This window comes from Dromaius novaehollandiae, chromosome 17, assembly GCF_036370855.1.
Source record: "Dromaius novaehollandiae isolate bDroNov1 chromosome 17, bDroNov1.hap1, whole genome shotgun sequence".
Classification (NCBI taxonomy): Eukaryota; Metazoa; Chordata; class Aves; order Casuariiformes; family Dromaiidae; genus Dromaius; species Dromaius novaehollandiae.
In genome coordinates, this window is record NC_088114.1 from 4,296,628 (window position 1) to 4,315,256 (window position 18,629).

Sequence of the window (18,629 nt, forward strand, 5' to 3'; positions counted from 1 at the left end):
CCGCCTGCCGGCCCGGCCCGGCCCCGCCGCGCAGGGGAGGGAGCCCGGGGGGGGGGGGCTGCGCCCTTCCCCTCCGCAAACAAACTCCGTAGCGCCGGTAACCGCCGCGCTCGGGAGCCGCGGGAAAACGGCCGCGGAGGGGCCGTGCCGCGCTCTAAGTACCTGTCCCCCCCCCCCTTTTATTAAACACCCCCCTTGGCCGCGTCCCTGCCCTGCAGATTTAAAAGGCCATGGGCGCCCAGCCCCGGCCAGCGCTGCTGCAACGGCCTCGCCTCAAGAGCCGCCCGGCCGGTGCCTGCTGCGAGGCCTTGGGCTCCTCTTCAAGGTCCGGCACCTTCTCCAGGCCCGTGGCTGGAGGGGGCCCCGCTCCCCCCCAAAGCCAGAGTGGCTGCCGGCTCTCTTGATGAGTAAATCCAACTCCCTGCATTGCCCCCCTGACTTCTAGTTTTTAAGAGACAGGGACAAAGACTTTATATGCCAACACTTGAATCTCAGCGCTGAAGGAGCCGTAAGGTTTGGTATTAGAAACTACAGGGGACATCTTGCGAGGGCAGCCCGGGAGCGCGACCCAGGCTGGAGCCCCGAGCAAACCCGAGCAGCTCCGGCAAGGTGACCAACGCCTCCGCGGCGGAGAGACGGGAACCCGACCGCAGCCCTGCTCTGAAAACGCACAGGCAGCTGCCGCGCAAGCAGCTCTCGTTTGTCACCAAACACAGAGCAAGGTGATTTCCCTGTGTTGAGGGCAACAACTTTAAAAGGGCTTATTGGAGGGGGGAAAAATAGCAAGACGTTGTCCAAAGTGCAACAGCAGTCACGTTTTCCGACGTAAACACTCATTTCGAGTGGCCCAGTTTCTTGAGGCTTCGGCTCTGCTTTCCAGAAGCGCTGGGCATTCAGGCCTCCCACTGATTTCATCTGGAACTGCAGATTCGCTGCCCCTGGGAAGAACCAGGCCAGAGGCACCATACGGCACAGGTCACCCTCGCCAGCCCTTCATTTGTTCTGTTAGTAAAACCTCTCTAAGAGCAACACTCACAGAGAAGAAAACCTCCTAGAACAGGAATAGCCCAATAGCTGGAGCTAAAGAGCTTTTGATTAAAAAATAAGTTCTGACTCACCATTCAGTTTTCTGGATGTAATAAGAAAGAAAAAAAGTATATGAATAGGAATAGCAGCAAAGAACATGGTAGAGATAAAGGGAAGTTAAGGAAAGGCAGTGAAATATCTGATTTACCTACTTGCTGCTTATCTATGTCAGGAGATTTTTTTCGCTTTTGCTGTAGCGCTGATTAAAGAGAACGAGGCTGTTAACAGATGAGGATGTTAAGACATCTGGACCCCTGTTAGGTTTTCTGATGGATTCTTTGGAACAATCCCGCTGGCTGAATGATGGATTTGCAAGTGTTAACTTGTACCTGGTGTTAATTCACAATGGTGGGAAAAACCTCTTCACCCAAATGGGAGAGCTGCACGTGGAAGCCAAGATTGTTTTTTCTCAACCCATTGTGAATACATACTACAAATCAGAATATAAAATGCCATGAAAATTGAACGTGTATTGGTGTAGCCTGGAAGTATATTTGAATAAGTTATCTCCTCTGTAACCCTAAAATGTAGAAATGCCTGGGTGAATGCCTAGAGAAGGAGTGACTAACATCCCCGACTTCTCCCCAACTCCGATCTTGTATCGGAAGAAGGCCGAGGGCAGAGGTGGCTGCGCACAAGACAAGACACTGTGGAGGGGCAGGACAGGTCTTCACCAAACATCTTAACACACAGCGCTCTAATTTTAGACTCCAACCTTCACCAGCTTCCTTTATGAGAGCTATTCTGGCCTTTCCGCTGCAAAATAATCACATCATTGGTGGCTAAACATCTCGAACAAGGACAGAATTGGAAGCACACAATATGATTAAAACCTACATTATCGCTGGTGTAATATCCCAGAACCTATTATTGTTCTTGGGCAGCAGGAAAGAATCTAATTAAATGTTTATTTAATATTAAAATATGAGCTAAAATATCAATGTTGGACAGTAATTCAGCAGTGTGCCAACTAGCAAACATACATCATTCACCAAGAAAAACACCTATGTGCACGAACACAGCTTGGGTTTGGTTTTGAAGTGTACACCCCTAACTGCACCGGGAACACTCACAGGGCACAAAAACCAAACTAGCAGACTTTAAAATAGTAACTTTGGTTAAGTAGTTACAGCCTTGGAGCGTCAACTGGAGTTGAGGAGCTCACTAGGAGACAGGATGACTGTCGTCCAGCTCGGGAATCCTGGTACTCGCTGTACCAAACCATCGCTCCCTTCAACTGTTGAGAGACACCAAATAAATTAGAGCAGTATTTTACTAATGTAGCCACTGGCAACCAAACTAGCAAAGCATGTACCAACTTGCAGCCAGCCAGACATAGTGAAAATATTACATTTTCAGTAACTAGAAGTGGAAGAAAAGCAGTCCTTACAAATCAAAGTCCTCCGAAATTGCTGAAGCAGAAGCACAGCACGTGAAAATTGCTAAAGGGACTGGCAAATTATACGCCATTCCCCAAGGCCACACTGAAGCAGCGCTCGGCCATCTCTCACTTCCGCGCCGTCTGCAACACATCTCCCGCAGCGTTGCACGAGCCGCCAGGCTCTGCCGGGTGTTCTTCTCCAAGAGTCACTCACTGGACTGCTTTTGCCGTGTGCCGATCTCCCCTGCGAACTTGTGAAGGAGATAATTGGAGAGATTTATCAAAGCAAAAACAGAAACATTAAACTGTGCGTTTACCATAGTAAAATCATTCCCCAAGGGGAAACATGGCGGGGGGCTGGGGGGATTTATTTTCTGAAGAGTGATTATAAAGATAATTATTTTTTAAATTACTCCAAATGGAATTTTAAAAGGCAAACAATAAATGAAGGCAATGAAGAAAAGACAAGAGAACCAGAGGGAAGAAATAAAGAAAGTTTCCATATTTAAGACTTAGGTAAGAAGCCTCTGCTGCAGGGCAGAACAGGTGAAAACAAAAAGCAACCCCCCCCCCGCTTCCCTGTTGCAAGTCTTCTGTTTTTCAGTATCATGCAGCAAAAGAGCAACATCTTCCCCAAAATGCTGAAGAGGAATTTTCAAGTCAGAGGTGCTGAATATGTTCCACATGGTTGATAAACTGAGACTATTTATTGAAACAGAGATCCTGAAGGAAAGCAAAATATGGAACAGAACAACATTTTTAGTTAATTAACATTTTAACTTTAAGAGATTTGCCCTTAAATTCATTCGGCTCTGTTCTAGTCTCACCTTACAGTACAGGGAAAAAACACAATTTTTTTTACAAAAGACATTTATTTTCTTCAGTCCAATGATACATTTATACAGAAAATTACTTAAATAGCATCCAGTTTGCAGATACGTATTTAAAGTGTCACAATGAAAAATATCCATGTTACATGGTTTAAATTAAAAGGATTCAGCATATACTGGTAGTTATCTTTAACACAGGTGATTCATGTTGCCTTCTGCATAATAGAAAAGTTCAAAACTTCCTATTAACTATTATTTACAACATTCCTTAGATGTTTATAAAATGGTGAGGAAAACAAAGTGCAAAAGGATAATACGATCATTTCATTTTCTGAAAACAAGCTGCCTTTTAGTTGCTTATTGTTATTATAAATTGAATATCACTATTTAAAAATATTATTTTTAAAAACTATTAAAATACAGGATAAACAGATCCATTCCTCAAGTGTAACAAAAATATGTTTAAAATATAGGTGGCTGTTTGAAGTACAAAATATTGCTGTGTGTAAAGGGTAACATGGTTGTAAAACTACTATTCAGGGTTTATAAAAATACAAAACAATTTGCATTTACTGAGTGCATAATTATACATTAGTGCAAACAAAAGCGTATTTAAATTCAAGAGAGAATTCTCAGAGATTTGCAGAGGTACGTAAAACATGAAATCTTTTTAGAGTCATGCGTATCGATCCCAAATCTCTATTAATCCTTTCCAAGCGATCTTCCAGGGCTTCCTGAAGAAAATAGTGAAGAGGGGAAGGAAAGAAAGAAAGAAAGAAAGAAAAAGAAAAGACTTAATCACATATACTAAAACACAATCACTTCTATTATTCCTATTTTCAACCAGCATCCTTTCCGATATATTATTAGCATTCCATTAGCATCCATAAAATAGAGCCAGTCCTGCAAGTTTCTCATATTATTTTTATGTATGTGTGTGTATTCATGTTTTCTGATCCCTCCTTCTCCGCCCCCACCGAGAGTGGGCACTGACAGTCAGTCCTAAAACAAATAAAATAAAAAAAAACCCACAACACACAACTGTTTCAGATATTTCTTTGTTTCCGTGAGACATATAAACCTTGACAAGATAAACTTGGCAAGGTTTGGGATGGGCTGATACTCAGGGAGACGCATTTAGGCAATAGCTGTCCACTATAGCGAAGAGCAATATTAATTTACTAGAATGCACTTTTCCTCTAAAACAGTTGATAGAGAGGCCTGGGATTACAATTGCAGAAAAGCTGAAGTTGCAGCCTTTTCAGAAAAAAATAAACAATAAAAATAAAAATAAAATAATAGAAAAAAAGAACTACAACTTTGAGGCATTTGTGTTCATCATAAGGATCTGCAGAGCTTTCCCAAGAAGATGCTCTCCCGCATTCCACCTACAATACTTATTTTTGCCTTTGTTTTCTTCTTCATGCTTTCAAGCAGACAAAAAAAACCCAGCCAAACAAAAACTCCCCTTTGCATTCTGTTCTACAGCACAACGGCTTCAGGCATCTATTTCACAGTCGCTGCGTTTTCTTAATGTATTGCCCTTATATACCTCCTGGTGTTATCACGAGGGCAGACTATTCCTGTGGTAATTCTGAAAAACTGCTCCCAAGTACAAACAATGAAAATATAGTCTTATGCAGAATATACACTGTGTTTATATGTGTGTGTGTATATACATACATATATAGATAAAAATAAAAGATTTTGTTTGTGGGGAAAAAAGCACAAATATTGGCAGGGCTAATTATTCTGTTCTTTTCTGAATCACAGTCATATAGATTATCCTTATACCGTTATACATAGTGAGTCTGATTTATAATTAATTTGTAGTAAGTTCCCCATTATCTTTAATAAAGTCTAGAGATCATCTTATACATGGATTCAAAATTCAGCCCAATTCAGGAGCACCGCTCAATGGTATGGAAAAACCTCACAGTAATCACACCTTATTTTATAGTAAAACTGCCATCTGAACTATATATTCTCAAACAGTAGAAGAGCAACTGAAGAGAACAGTCATATGCAGAAGTTTTTTCACCTGATTTAGTCTTGCTTGCAAGGTCATTCTTCCCCCAGAACAAGGTATTCGACTCAATGCAGCCTCAATCTAATAACAGAAAACACTTCAGCTGTAAATGATAGTTTTAAGAGCCAATGCAAGCCTTTCTAACCTTTAATCTTACAGGGGCAGAGGCAAGTTATCACCAATACGTTGCAGATACACATCCAGCATTGTTCTCAGACAACAACTTTTGTTACCATAATACTATACCATAAAAAAACTGATACAAAAACAGACATACAGAAGCTGACCCTCTCAAGGATTGTTTTGGAGGAGAGAGCACTCTTACTTAGTTGCCAGGATAGTTTAGTACACTAACCTTTCTTGTTTGAAAGGCTGATTTAAAACATTGTCTGGTAGGAAAGGAAGGAAATTCATGCCAACCTTAACATAAACACAGCGTTTATGTTAAGTGCTTCTCCTTTAACAAAGTTAAGGACAAGAAAGGACTGGAGTATCAGACATAGAGCAGGGAAAGACAGTGGTGCTTTCCCAGGGTAACGCTGGAAATTATGCATGAACTTCAGCCACACGTCATGTACATATACTGCTACATCCCTCACCTCTCATACAAACACTATATTTAGCCACAACTTTAAAATAAAAATAATGGTTGCCTGTTGCTTTTCCTGAGTGAGCTCATCAAAAAGTTGCTCTGTTTCAGCCAGAGTCTTAATCCTTGCTGTGTACTTGACGTCTCTCTCGCAAGGAGATAATTTCTGTGCTACGCTCCTCTCATCCCAAGCTGTCGTTTTCTTCGTTCCGTTATTGAAGGATTCGGCACAAGAGCTCTGTCTGACACCTGAATGATGCCTTCCTATCAACAAAATAGGGCTCTTTTTATTTATTTTGCAATTCTCTATAAAATTATTGCATAGGACAGAAAAAGAAACTATCAACAAGAAAAGCGATGTGATCTTGGAGGTATGTAAATGTAAACTGCAGCTAGTGAGTAGCAAAGCCTCGTTAGCTCGCCTTAGGCAAATTTCATGGAAGAATGCAAAACATTTGTATGGGTCATCTTTTGAGTGACCTTTATAAAACAACATATTTTTGGTTAACAAACAGACTACTATAATGTACTAATTAATAACTACTTTTACTGGTACAAGATTTCTAAATATCCCCATGTAGAGTAGTTGTCATGAAAACACTAGTCTAAATAAATGCATTAATATAAAACAAAAGCAGAATATTGTGACAAAAATTTAAAGAAGTGAGAAAAGATTTGGTTCAATCAATCATTAAAAATCTGGAACAACTAGCTTTATTATATTTACTCTTTCCTATTTGTAATGCAATGCTTAGTAATAGAATTCTATTAGTATGACTGAGCACGTACATCTTAATACAGATCCTAGTAAGATATGCATTATAACTAAGTTAAGCATCAGAAAACATATCGCCCTTCTTTCTCAATTGAATTATTTTTGTTGTTCTACTGTGTTTGTGCACACACACATATACATAAAAATAAAATACTGTACGAGTGGGACTTTTCTATCTCCAGTATTATAATAGATAAATAGTATAATAGGACAAAGGCTATACAATATTTAGAGGATTTTTAAGTTTATAGCATGAGTTATTCAAATAGAAAGCTGACACTTTATCAACTGGGAAGAAATTATGGTAAAAGAAAGCGTTTCTGTTGGGGGATTAAAGTATGCTTTATAAACTCCAAAAAGTACAAAGAACAGTTCCCCCACTTTGACAGATTACCTTCTACATCATCTAGTGAGATAAACTGGAGCCTTTTTCTTGGATTGCTATGCTGTACAGTAGATGTAGGAACAGTTTCCAGGTCATCCAGAAGGATATCAAATCTACAGAGAGGCAGGAAGCACACAATTACTCGCTAAAAATAATTTATCATCTGAAATAGTATTTTTGTATCTGTTCATCTTTATGGTTAAATAAAGAAATTGTTTTTAAACAATTTATATCCCACAGAAAGAGAGTCTTCTATATACTGTTAATAGTACCATAACCTGATATCCTCTTATCTGAACACACCAAATTTACGTCACTTCCTTTCAGAAGGATGCCAAGCCCTCACTCCCAAACACACTGTGCTCCCACCTAGTCACCCACAAGAACCGTAAGACTGATGCTAAACACTTCTTCCTCCTCACGCATTCCTCCTTCCTCCTAACTGAGCCTGGTCGCTGAAACTCTACCAGGCTTGCCAAACAAAGATATCTAATATAAACCATAGTCACTAGTTCAGTGAGTAGAAAATTAAGTTTTTTACATTTTCCCCATGTTTATAAATATAAATGTTTATATTTTTATATGTTTATAAGTGACACACTAGGTAGATACTTCTTTCATCTTTTATTTGTATTTCCTGATAAGCTGCATGTGGATCTGGAAATACTCTACAGAACAATTCTTCCTTAACTACTACTTTGTCACTGGTCAATATTGTGCCAATGTACATAATAAACCCAACATTTCATCTTCATGAATGCTAAATAAGGGAAGTTGTTCTAGATTTTTCTTGCCATATTTCAGAAAATAAACTTAGCTTTATATATAGAAATCTCTGCATGACTCATTCTCTAGAACTTTTTTAAATGAACAAGAAACAGCATTAACAGTATTAAGCCTGTATAAACATACTGTTATAATAATTACCAGAACACAATTGTATTCACAAAATACGTACCTTGTCACTGTGTTTTCATTTTTGCTAAGCAAATGACTAAATCCAGGAGAGAGGTTCTCTTTTGGAGATCGTTTTGGGCTGTATGTCACAGACACTGGGGCCAACATTATCTCTCTTGTTGCTGTGAAAGTCAAAGTACATTTAAGGACCTAAGATTTCTCCCACTCAAGTGATCAAATGTTTAAGTCTTAAAATGATACTTTTCAAAGATCTCTAGGCGTTTAAGTTATATGAAAAGTGCATCACAACACAGAAAAATGAAAATAAACATACAGCTTTCACATTTTCTATGATTTAGCGGCAAGCCTTTTTTCAGATTATCTATTAGAATAATGCAGAATCCTGTTTTTACTCTTCTTTCTTCTAGAGCAGCCTTCCACTATTTAATTATATTTGCCTGCATTTTGGGGGTAACACAAGCCAAGCATCAGAAAAGCACTTACTTGGAGTGTTTGATTTCCTGTTTGAAGGGGGAAGAGAGGATGACCTCTGACCGCAAGGGGAGCTGTATCGTTTTGGTCTTTGCTGTTCTTTAGCTTTCTCTGGGGACCGATTAGCAACAAAAGAAGTTTCATCAAACCCAACAGTTTGACGTCGATTCGATGTTTCTAATTAAAAAAAATAATAATGGTATCTTTTTTGAGACAAGAACTCAAATATTCTCCTGTACTCAGCTTTTACTGTACAGAGACTGCGCTTAAGTCTACCTCATGTCAATATACTTGTGCTATTTAGCTCAAAATCTCACTTCCTGTTCATTATATTCATAAAATAAATAGTTAAACCACCTTATGAAAAAGGATGCTTTGCAGCATGTGTGGGAGAAGTGGTGTTAAATAAGACCAATTTGATAGACAGCAGAAAGCAAGACAAAAGTATTTTTTTGGGAAAGACGGCTGGAGTATCTGCCTGAACCAAAACCATAAGCGCTCAGGGAAGACTCAAGGTTTTCTGCTTACAAGCCTTCCTAAATCCCCCTTATTAGAACGGCTCTGTGCAGTCCCACAGTATAGATGCTAGCTTTCCTAATAAACATTTTGGTATTACACTATGAGAACAAAACTGAAGTGGAATTACAGCCAGACAGAACTTTGTTAGTTACTCCATTAGTGTTTATAAATACTAAAATATTCTCAGAGAAAGGATTGACTAGCTTGAGGTCTAACAGCAACCTTTGCATTCCTTCTATTTTAAACAAGTCACTTAGCTGTATTATTTCAAATTTGCTTAGGAAAACTCCAGAAGTTTGCATGCTAGAAACTATTTTTATCTCATTACTTGAGTCCAATCAACTTTTATCCTGGGGATAACAAAACCAAAAGACATGCAAATGAAAAGCCACTAAAGACAAGTTTAGGAATATAAAAAATAAAATTTACTAGCTGATGTGTCTTCTTTTTCTGTCTGTGTACCCCAATCTTTAAATGCTTTTCCTTCAAGTTCTTTAAACGCTTTAATCATTGGTGTTTCTGGCATCTCATTTTCCTTCTTCTCTATCGTGCCTGTTGAAGAGTCTTCTTGTGAAGGGTCCTTTTCAGGAGGAGAATGGTGCCTTAAATAATACGAAAAGAAAAAAAAAAAAAAAGGATCAAGCTTTTATATTTTAGTTTGGCTATCCAAATACAGGCTGAACAGACAAAAACCCAGAGAAATTTACTCTGAGCCTTAGAGTTTGTTGCCAAAATAGGAACTTTACAGTGATTTTTAATTTCATCCAAGAACCTCAGAGGACTGTGTTATAGGCCAATACAAGAATCTAAAGTTGAACAGTAATAGTTAAATTTGGTGATTTGTCATTTTCCAAGTATTTAATGTGAACTTTTAGAACTAAAAACATCCTGACAGATGCTCAAAAACTTCCAAGGAAGAAGGAAGTCTGAGAAATGACACCCTAAACAACTGAAGCTTCAGACAGGCAAAAAGCTGCAGCCAACCACAGCAGTTTAATACAACATAGCATTTCCATGTCCAAACTCGGAGGAGAAATGGACACAAACATGTCAGAGAACATGAAGGCAATGGTGCAAGATGCACTTCAAGCTTTCTGGTATTTCAGGGAAGGTACTGAAAGCTACAGCACTGCTGCTTGCTTCCTATGTTAGTAAAGGAAGAAGACTGTTCTGTTTTTAGAAAGTTGTATAGCACCTATGAAAGACTGAGAAACTTTTTAGAACTGTTTACATGCACAAAATCTAGAAATATGAATCTAGTCAATTTTGGATAAAGTTTTTAGCCACATTCCCTTTAATCATAGTAGAGACTGAAGGAAACCAGCTCACCTAGAAGGAATATAGGTTTCTTCTAGTCTGTTGTCTTTGGGGCTTTCCTGGATTTCCAAAGGCTGGCCAGTGAAGATTGAATACTCCGCTCCTGGTATCAACCACTTCCGCCTGCTCACATCAGGAGTTACCACCTTGCTATAGGAATGAAAAACTTCACAATTATAAAAAGCTTTGATTTTTTTTTTAATTATGAAAATCCAGTCATTTATTCAAGTTAAGCAGAAACAATAACAAACATAGTATAAAACTGCAAATTCTATGGAAAAATAACTGCTTTTAAAAACAAGTTTCTAAAGAAAAAAAAATTTAAGACTGAAACCTCAACATCGGAATTAGGCAGTGTTGTCAGAATGCTTAACGCCACACAAATCTCCCTGTAAATTAACGTTGCTTACTTGGACCCAGATTTGCGTACTGTTTATTTCTCAACTAATAAAAAAAGTTGGTGTTGACACCTCCACTAGCTCAAAGCATCTGACCCCAACTTTCCTTTTGACACAATTTATCAGTCTCTTAAAAAGAAAGGAACCCCCCTGTCCCCAACCACTGCTGACAATCTGAGTGTGATAAATATTGGCCAATAAAGGTTGTTGTGTAAGTATTAGAAATATGAGTTTTTATTCACAGGAAGGTAGATACGTAACAAAAAAAAAGTTCTTCCTTATACAAGCTATGAATCATAACCACTGTCCTGTAAATTTGCCCTGCTGTGCATTCAACTGGAATGAGGCTTCTCTGAGCCTCCAAGATCAGATAGGGACAAACGAACCTCAAATCCATGGAGGTTCTTACACCCCCTCCCCAATGAATGAGACCCACAGCGTTTAGGTCTTCCTTTTTACCCTTTGTTGTCACAGGATCCTGTCCATAAAGATTAAAACAGCTCTAAGCAGAAAATCATCCCTGACATTTATTAATGCATAGATTACTTGGGTCATAATAATCATTAAAAATTAGATCAAAAAAATACTACTGTTCAATATATGCAAATGGACATTCCCCAAAACACATTATATTAACATTTTGGTGCTTCACAGTATCAGTTCTGAATTGGAGATTTTTTTTATTTTTAAATACTAAAAAACAAAGAAAAATACATCGATACACTCTCAGATGGAGACAAAAGTTTTTCAAGTCTTTAAAACATAAAGGGAGCAAAACAGAATACAGGCCAGCTTCTGATTAACACAATCCAAATGAGAGTATGCATTTTAATTCAACTTCTACACTACTCTCAGGATACTTGTACAAACTATATTTAGAAACACAAAAAGTAATACTTAGCCTCTGAAATCAAAGACATAAGGGCACAAAGAAAACCTCTAAAGTCTAATTGGACTATCAGATTTTATTCCCAAGATCTTTGCTGAGCATGGAAATCCCTATACAGCTGAGTAACCAATACATAATACCAATACTCTACAGAGATAGAGTTTGCCAGATCACCCATATAGTATTTGATTATTTTTTAATAATTTCTTGGCACATGAAGTGTCTGCGTTACATCATGTGTCTCTAAGCCAGTTTAGCCTATGGTTTCACATGTTCTTTAACCTTCCTTTTCTAGCCAAAACACATAAAAAGTGTTCTAAAAAAATTGCACAGCCTGTTTTCACATTGTTGGAATATTCACTTACTTGGCACAAGAGGTTCCTAAACGACTTTCAGTAATATGACGAAGTTTCAACGTATTTTCATGTTCTACCTGCTTAAGCTGAGCTTCAAGTTTTGAAATTGTTCTAATACAAAAGTAACAAGGACACATTATAAGATGGTTTAAAAGACATTAAAGAAACATAAGATTATTCTTAGAGTATTAAAATATGGTTTGCTCATTTTTATTTGGATATCCTGGGTAAAGCAGGAGAAGAACAAGAACAACTGTTACAGTTCAATCGATCAATACATAAATATATATTTGAGTTATTGGTTTAATTTAGGTAACCTAGCTAGAAAAATAGATCAGGAGTTACTGCTGTAGATTAAAGCATTCAGTGTAGAGGAGTTCAAAAAAAAGGAAGAAAAAAAAGTCTGTTTTCCTCCTTGAAATGATGCATTTATCCCCCACTCCAATTTTAATGGGTGGCTTATTCTCCTGTGGGTCACTTCAGTAACTCCACCAATCTGCTGCTCAGGCTCTTCATGTGATTTGCCCCTCTCCCATGTATTGCAGTACACACCTTCAGTGAACCAGCCCTCGGTAACGCAATGCAATCTTATGCATTTCCTGCTTGGAGGATCCCTCAACAGAAATACAAGACTTTGGAGCAGGAAATAAAATCCTCCCTTTCCACTACCGTTCCCCTAGCCTGCAATGGCCCCTACCTAGCAGCATCCACTAACGGGGGTAACAATAAAAGCAGTAAGAGAAATTCTAGACTGAACTGTTCTTCACAGTATCTTCATTTCCTCAATGGTACCAACAAGGATTGTAGGCAGAGTGTTGGATTTTGGCTTCCTTCTATTCCTTCTTTAAATTCTTTCTATTCTTTTCCTTTAAAAATCAGGTGACCTGAGCAGCAAAGAAAAGAACTGTTACAACATTTGTAAGAGCATCACATTTGTTCTCTTTCTGGTTTTGGCTGAAAACTATGCACAAGTTAATGCTTGGTAGTAATGACATTTGGAATGGATTCTAAGGTGAAACTGGCAGGCACATTTCTAGAAAAATCATGAAAAATTATGCATAAAAAAAAGAGAGTCTCTCTTGGTCTTTCTAATTTCAGATATCTGGGCTCCAACTGCTCATATAAACACAGAAAAAAAATGATGACAGCACATAACCACAAAGGAAACGTAGAGGGAGCTGAATGACATGGGACATCAGCTCACGATGCCTGCCTTAGAGCAGCCTCAAAACTATGTCCTCACCTCCCACCTTTCTAGACTTCTCTAACAAATGCACTGCTTCATAGCCTCAGTGGCAGAGAACTCCCAAATGGGAAGACACGTTCATAGTTCTAAATCCCTGGATTGTTACGTGTGTCCTCTCTAGTGCCTACCCAGGTGGTGTAAGAAATTATTCCTGCTCTATACATGGAACACCCTTCTGTCCTTTGTTCATGCCTAGCAGCCATAATCTTGAACAGCAAACTTCTGACAGCATCCTCACTCCTGAAAACCAGAAGAGAGACTGGTTAGCTGAAGATGGGGGCTCCTGAGGAGGCAACTGTAGTAAGAAAAGCTTGAGCAGTTGACTGGCTGGACTAACTGAGCGACAACAGTCAGGAAGGAAGCAGCTGATTACATCCCATTGGAAGAGGAAGTAAAAACCACATCTTCTGAGATTCTTACAATGTCTGCAGAGTAACACAAAGCAACATAAAATATTTAAAAGATTTAATTAAAACTACAGATCTACTACTATCGTGATCTAGGATGGCATGTTACCTATGCCATAGCCTGTATTTCATAGTGTTAAAACAACGCTTGGACCGTTTCGGAATTACCTTTTCAAATCAGAGATCTGGGTGTTTGCATCAAGCAATTTGTTTTCAGTTGCATTTAACGTATCCTATGCAGTACATGAGGAAGAAAGTAACAAGTTCAGAAACTACATAAATATATAAAAATGCCTAACTCCACATAAATTTTGAAAATAATGCATTAACTATGCCCTCCTATTTGAAAGGAAATTACATTAAAGTTATTTGGCTTTGACTTTGCAGTACTATTGCTGTCCATGATTGGAATATCGTTAAAAAAAATAAAAATAAAAAAGCAGCTCTTCTGATATACTAAACTTCTTCTTTTCCCCTTTCTAGGGCTCTGAAGATACAGTAAGAAGTTATCAGTTAAAATAAATACGGATCTCTCCATTTGATCTTTTCCTAAATACATAAGTTAATTCAGTTAAGTCTATGGCATATATCAGCTCAGAGATATTTGCATGAAACATGTCGGCCTTAAAAAGCAGATGATAAAGAATGGTTTGTTCCGTCTCCTCATTTATAGTTGGATAGCTGGATATTCTTACATAAGTTTTGTAATAAAGATTTTACTTTAAAAAAAAGTTCACATATAGTATTAACTATTGTATTACCAACCTTTACTCTTTCATGTTCTTTTCCAAGGGAGTCATATTCTCCTAAAAGCTAAAAGAAACAAAACTAAAAGTAAATACGATTGACTTTTTTGTTGACTTTGTGAGTAAGAGTATCTTAATTGCTTGTCTAATGTATGCATAAGCACTATGAGGCTATAGAGTGTATTTGATTTTTCTAGAAAAAAAGAACATTATTTCTTAAGCTCTAGTTGTTCTAATTAGAAAAAAATCTAGGAGAGACAGAACTACTTACGCATCATATTTCTAATTTCAAATGATTTATCTCTAAAGGAACTAAAGGGGCTGGAGGAACCAGTAAAATTCCTCACTGAATTTCTATTTCACCAAGACAGATCCATTTCAATATACTATAAAGCTATTGCTGAAGAATTAGAGGACACAATTCCTTTGATTCAGCCTGAAATAATACATACAATTTGTACAGTTATACCAAGTTGTAATGAGTTATGAAAGATAAGTTCAGTCTATTCCCACTAAGCTTAAAAGAGAGGAAAAAAACCCTTGTTTTAAGTTTAGCCCTGAAGATGCTGCCCCTCCAGATACACAAGCTATTAAGATACCACAAAGATGAAACTGCTGGAGACAGCAGAAATTGAGTAGGCAGACACTTGTCCCTCTGCGGCTGCAAACCACCTCCTAGCCTACCATCTGGACTTGAAAGCTATAAACAAATTCTTTCCTGCAATACCTCTAAAAGGAAAATGAGCTAACAGCTTAAGGAGCAATAAAATACCTGAAATGAGCTACCACAAGTGTTAGCATACATAGCTGTAACAAGATGCAACTAGTTCTTTACTAGTGGCCAATCAAAGTACATACTTGCTGCCTTAAACAAGTTTTAAAATCTCTGTTAGGTGTGTAGTACCACCTAAGGCCTAACCTACTAAAGTCAAATGTAGGTTTCTGTTCTTAGATGTGCGTCGAGATTTCACAACTGGAAATTGAGCGGTTTAGCAAAACATCCAAGACTTGCTGTGTTCATAACCTGCAATGGTAAACATCACTGCCCATTTTCTTACTTACATTCTGAAACATTTTATTTTCTTCTTTTAGCCTTGTATCTTTATTATCAGACAATTTGTAAGCTTTTTCAAATGCTTCCTCTAGATCTTTAAGCCTTGATTTTAGTCGACTTATAGTGTTATCCTTCTCTTTATTACTTGTGCGCATTTCTTCGATACGTTCTTGCAAAACTTTGGAAGTACTACTGACTGCATAAAAGCGTTCTCTCCAATCTGTCTGCAGAAGAAAGAAAACATTCATTATAATGTTTACACAGCAGATTTTTGATTTCGGTACAAGGCATAATCTGAAATCCCCTAAATGGAAAACAGGTGTACATCTGTACATTAACTAAAAGGAGGAAAGATGGCTTTGTTCATTTCTATAATGTATAAAGAATTAAAATGAAGACTGAAGACCCACAAGATGATACCCATTTTGTACGACTGTCCAGTTGTCTAACTTTCTTTCCTTCAGCTATAGCAGGAATCTTGACAGCTGGCTAGAATTAGCTGGCAGTTCCCAGACAGCTATGGCTAAGTCAGCTGAATCCCATCTCCTAGATCCATATGAAAAGAAAGATGTCCTGTTCTTTGACCAATAAACACAATTATGCAGTCATGAAAGAATGGGTCTGACCTAGCCAGAAAGATTGTATAAATACACGTAGAAAGATAGTATTTTTCCCCCTCTGTGTGCATGAGATTAGCTACTATCACACAGATGTAATATGAAACCAAAAAGAAAGTAGCAAAGATTTTTTTTCTCCTTTCCTTTGCCCACTAGATGTTTTATTTATTTTTGTTCTAGAGGGAGACATCAGAAACACATCACAAATATTTTACCATTGAACTCTGTTTGGTCCCTGATAACTTGGAAAGGTGATCCGTGCATATAAGGGTTGTTTATAAGCAAAACTGATGATTCTCATCTGAAACTCAAATAGGGAGTCTAAGAAACACAGCTAGAAAAGTCACCTGTGTAACATCTTGGCTGGTAACACGTAGTAAGAAGAAAGATTGAAAATAAATCAGTGGAAAGAAAAATCTAATTTAGAGTAACAACTAACAGGTGCATTCTGTTACCATTTCAGCTAACAAGCAGCTTGAATTAATGTGTCACCAACAATATATACTTACCACTTGCTTTTCTAGCATATTATTGTTATTTTCAAGGGCTCTCATGCGAACACTTGCTTCATTCAGAGCTGCATCTAACTGGTCACACCTATTTAAAAGAAAAATTACAAAAATCTCTTGAAAATTTCAAATAATAAATCTACATTTTCTCTCTCTCTCTCACACACACATACACACTCCGATTATATTAAAAGCAGCTACAGAAAAAACACAAGCAGTACCCACATGTGGAAATGGACAGGCAGTCAATCATCCTATATCAACAGCACACAACTGAGGAGAACAAGAAGAGTTGCCATGTAGCAGAACTACAATTCAATGCATAACTTACCAGAATGGTTTTTAATCTGGACTTCAAGTCTGACACCTGCTACTCATGAAAAGGAGCATCACTTTCCCACAGTTGTAAATTACCTTGCTTTTATATTCATGCCACATTAATTCCCCCACCTCGCGCCTATACATAACAACACATCCCATCTTTTTTTTCCTAAAAGAACCCTGCCTCATTCCAGCACTTTACTCTTTTTTTAATAAGCTGCTATTCAATATGTTATGCCTTAATCCCAGGCCACTTTCCAAATGCTCCTCTGATGACAGAATTATTTTCTTGTTGGCTCTCCTATGGCATTCGGCCCAACAACATCCAAATGTTTTAGAATCATTACTCGCTCTTCACCTCGGGCCTGCGAGATGATCGTGCCGCCCTATCCCCATTCGTACTTGGGGGAATTGAGCTATTTGCCTCCAGCACCTCCACTAACCCCGGGTGCCCAGCCTACGACATCTGCCCAGTCTTCAGCCTCTGCTGCGAGCGCCAAGCATCTCCGCGAGCGAGGGCTCTGGTGCTCACGGTGGGCAAGCAGCAAACAGAGGCTCCAGATGGCTCAGAGCATAACAGCTCCAGAACCAAAAGCAGCTGGGATGCACCAAGGTAGAGCTCCACTTCAGCTAATTGATGATGCTGCGTGATAATTAATGACTGAAATTGTATCACAAGCTACTTGTAACTGAATAAATGACTGCTCAGAAGTTACTTTTAATAGATAGGACCCACTAGTGCTAGAAGATGAGTACAAAAAAGTCCCAGTCACCCACACACTGTTCTAATTATTCTGAAGGAGAAATTTTGACAGATAAAATACCTGACAAAATTTATAATAGGTGCTTTGATTGGCAGTAATGATATAAAAATCACACTGAACTTCTATACAATGGCAAACATTCGAAGTTATGTCAAGTAGAACAGAGGTGAGGCACACAACCTGCAGCGGTAGTATCTGGACAAAGAGCATTGACTGGCAAAAGTATTAAAGAAGTCAGTTTGATAGAGCTACCAATAAATTCAACGTGGTTCCTGTATTACCTGTAGTTTTGACAGGAACAATAAAGAGGGATGATATTCACCAGCACGACAGGCAAGCACAGTCTTACAATGTAGACACTTCCACGACAAATTGTTTTGCTCCACTTCAGCCTGCCAGCACTCCTTGAGCAAAACTTCTACTGCTTTCAGCAGTAATCAAGTCAAACAAGGCACACAGCCTTTAGTCCAAACATCACACTTAATGCCTAACAATAATTTTAAACTAATCCTCAACAGATGCAAGAAATCTTCAGAACTGAAGAGCAAAATAAACTTCAAGATATTTTAAACAAACATATATAGTTTTTAAAATTGGAAAAGTATCACGCAACACAGAGAGAGGACAAACAAGGGCAAACAGTACCTGTCAGCAAGATTTTGATTGATTTTCTTCAAATCTTCAGAGGAAGCAGTTTTATGGCTTGCCTCTAGCTGCTGTTTTAAGCTATGTATCTCGGCATCATAGTAAGCTCGTAGATCAGCTATGTGTCGAGCATGTTTTTCCCTTAAGTTCTGCCTAATCCTGTTTTTAAAATTAAGAAGAAAAAAAATTTCCAGCTATCCACATGACCATGTAGTGTCAGCTGTATTCATTACACATGATGAACTCAGCACATAAATCGCTTCTGGAACTTGATTGTGGTCCCATCCAAATTAAAGCAAAGAAAGCGCTGTCATATAAGGCAGTGGTGTCAGCCCCCTAAGGCTTGCATATAGGTATTTACATTAAGAACACAAACC

At 38.2% G+C, this 18,629-nt stretch overlaps 1 protein-coding gene across 7 annotated transcripts in view; it reads right to left on the bottom strand.

Annotated features, from left to right (window-relative positions):
* Positions 1-3,155: 3,155 nt before the first annotated feature.
* MPHOSPH9 (M-phase phosphoprotein 9) overlaps positions 3,156-18,629 on the bottom strand; it is a 31,767-nt gene continuing 16,293 nt past the window's right edge. For 6 of the 7 annotated variants that reach the window (XM_026114672.2, XM_026114670.2, XM_026114671.2 and 3 more), the window contains 14 exons: positions 18,253-18,411; positions 16,523-16,610; positions 15,405-15,620; positions 14,362-14,409; positions 13,765-13,829; positions 11,953-12,054; positions 10,313-10,450; positions 9,413-9,585; positions 8,477-8,641; positions 8,034-8,154; positions 7,085-7,188; positions 5,980-6,179; positions 5,339-5,407; positions 3,156-4,031 (listed from right to left, as the gene is read on the bottom strand). In XM_026114672.2, the coding sequence (XP_025970457.2) occupies positions 3,930-4,031; positions 5,339-5,407; positions 5,980-6,179; positions 7,085-7,188; positions 8,034-8,154; positions 8,477-8,641; positions 9,413-9,585; positions 10,313-10,450; positions 11,953-12,054; positions 13,765-13,829; positions 14,362-14,409; positions 15,405-15,620; positions 16,523-16,610; positions 18,253-18,411 (1,750 nt within the window). In that variant the 3' untranslated portion in view covers positions 3,156-3,929. The remainder of the gene's footprint in view (positions 4,032-5,338; positions 5,408-5,979; positions 6,180-7,084; positions 7,189-8,033; positions 8,155-8,476; positions 8,642-9,412; positions 9,586-10,312; positions 10,451-11,952; positions 12,055-13,764; positions 13,830-14,361; positions 14,410-15,404; positions 15,621-16,522; positions 16,611-18,252; positions 18,412-18,629) is intronic. The other variant, XM_026114673.2, reaches the window with a different exon arrangement.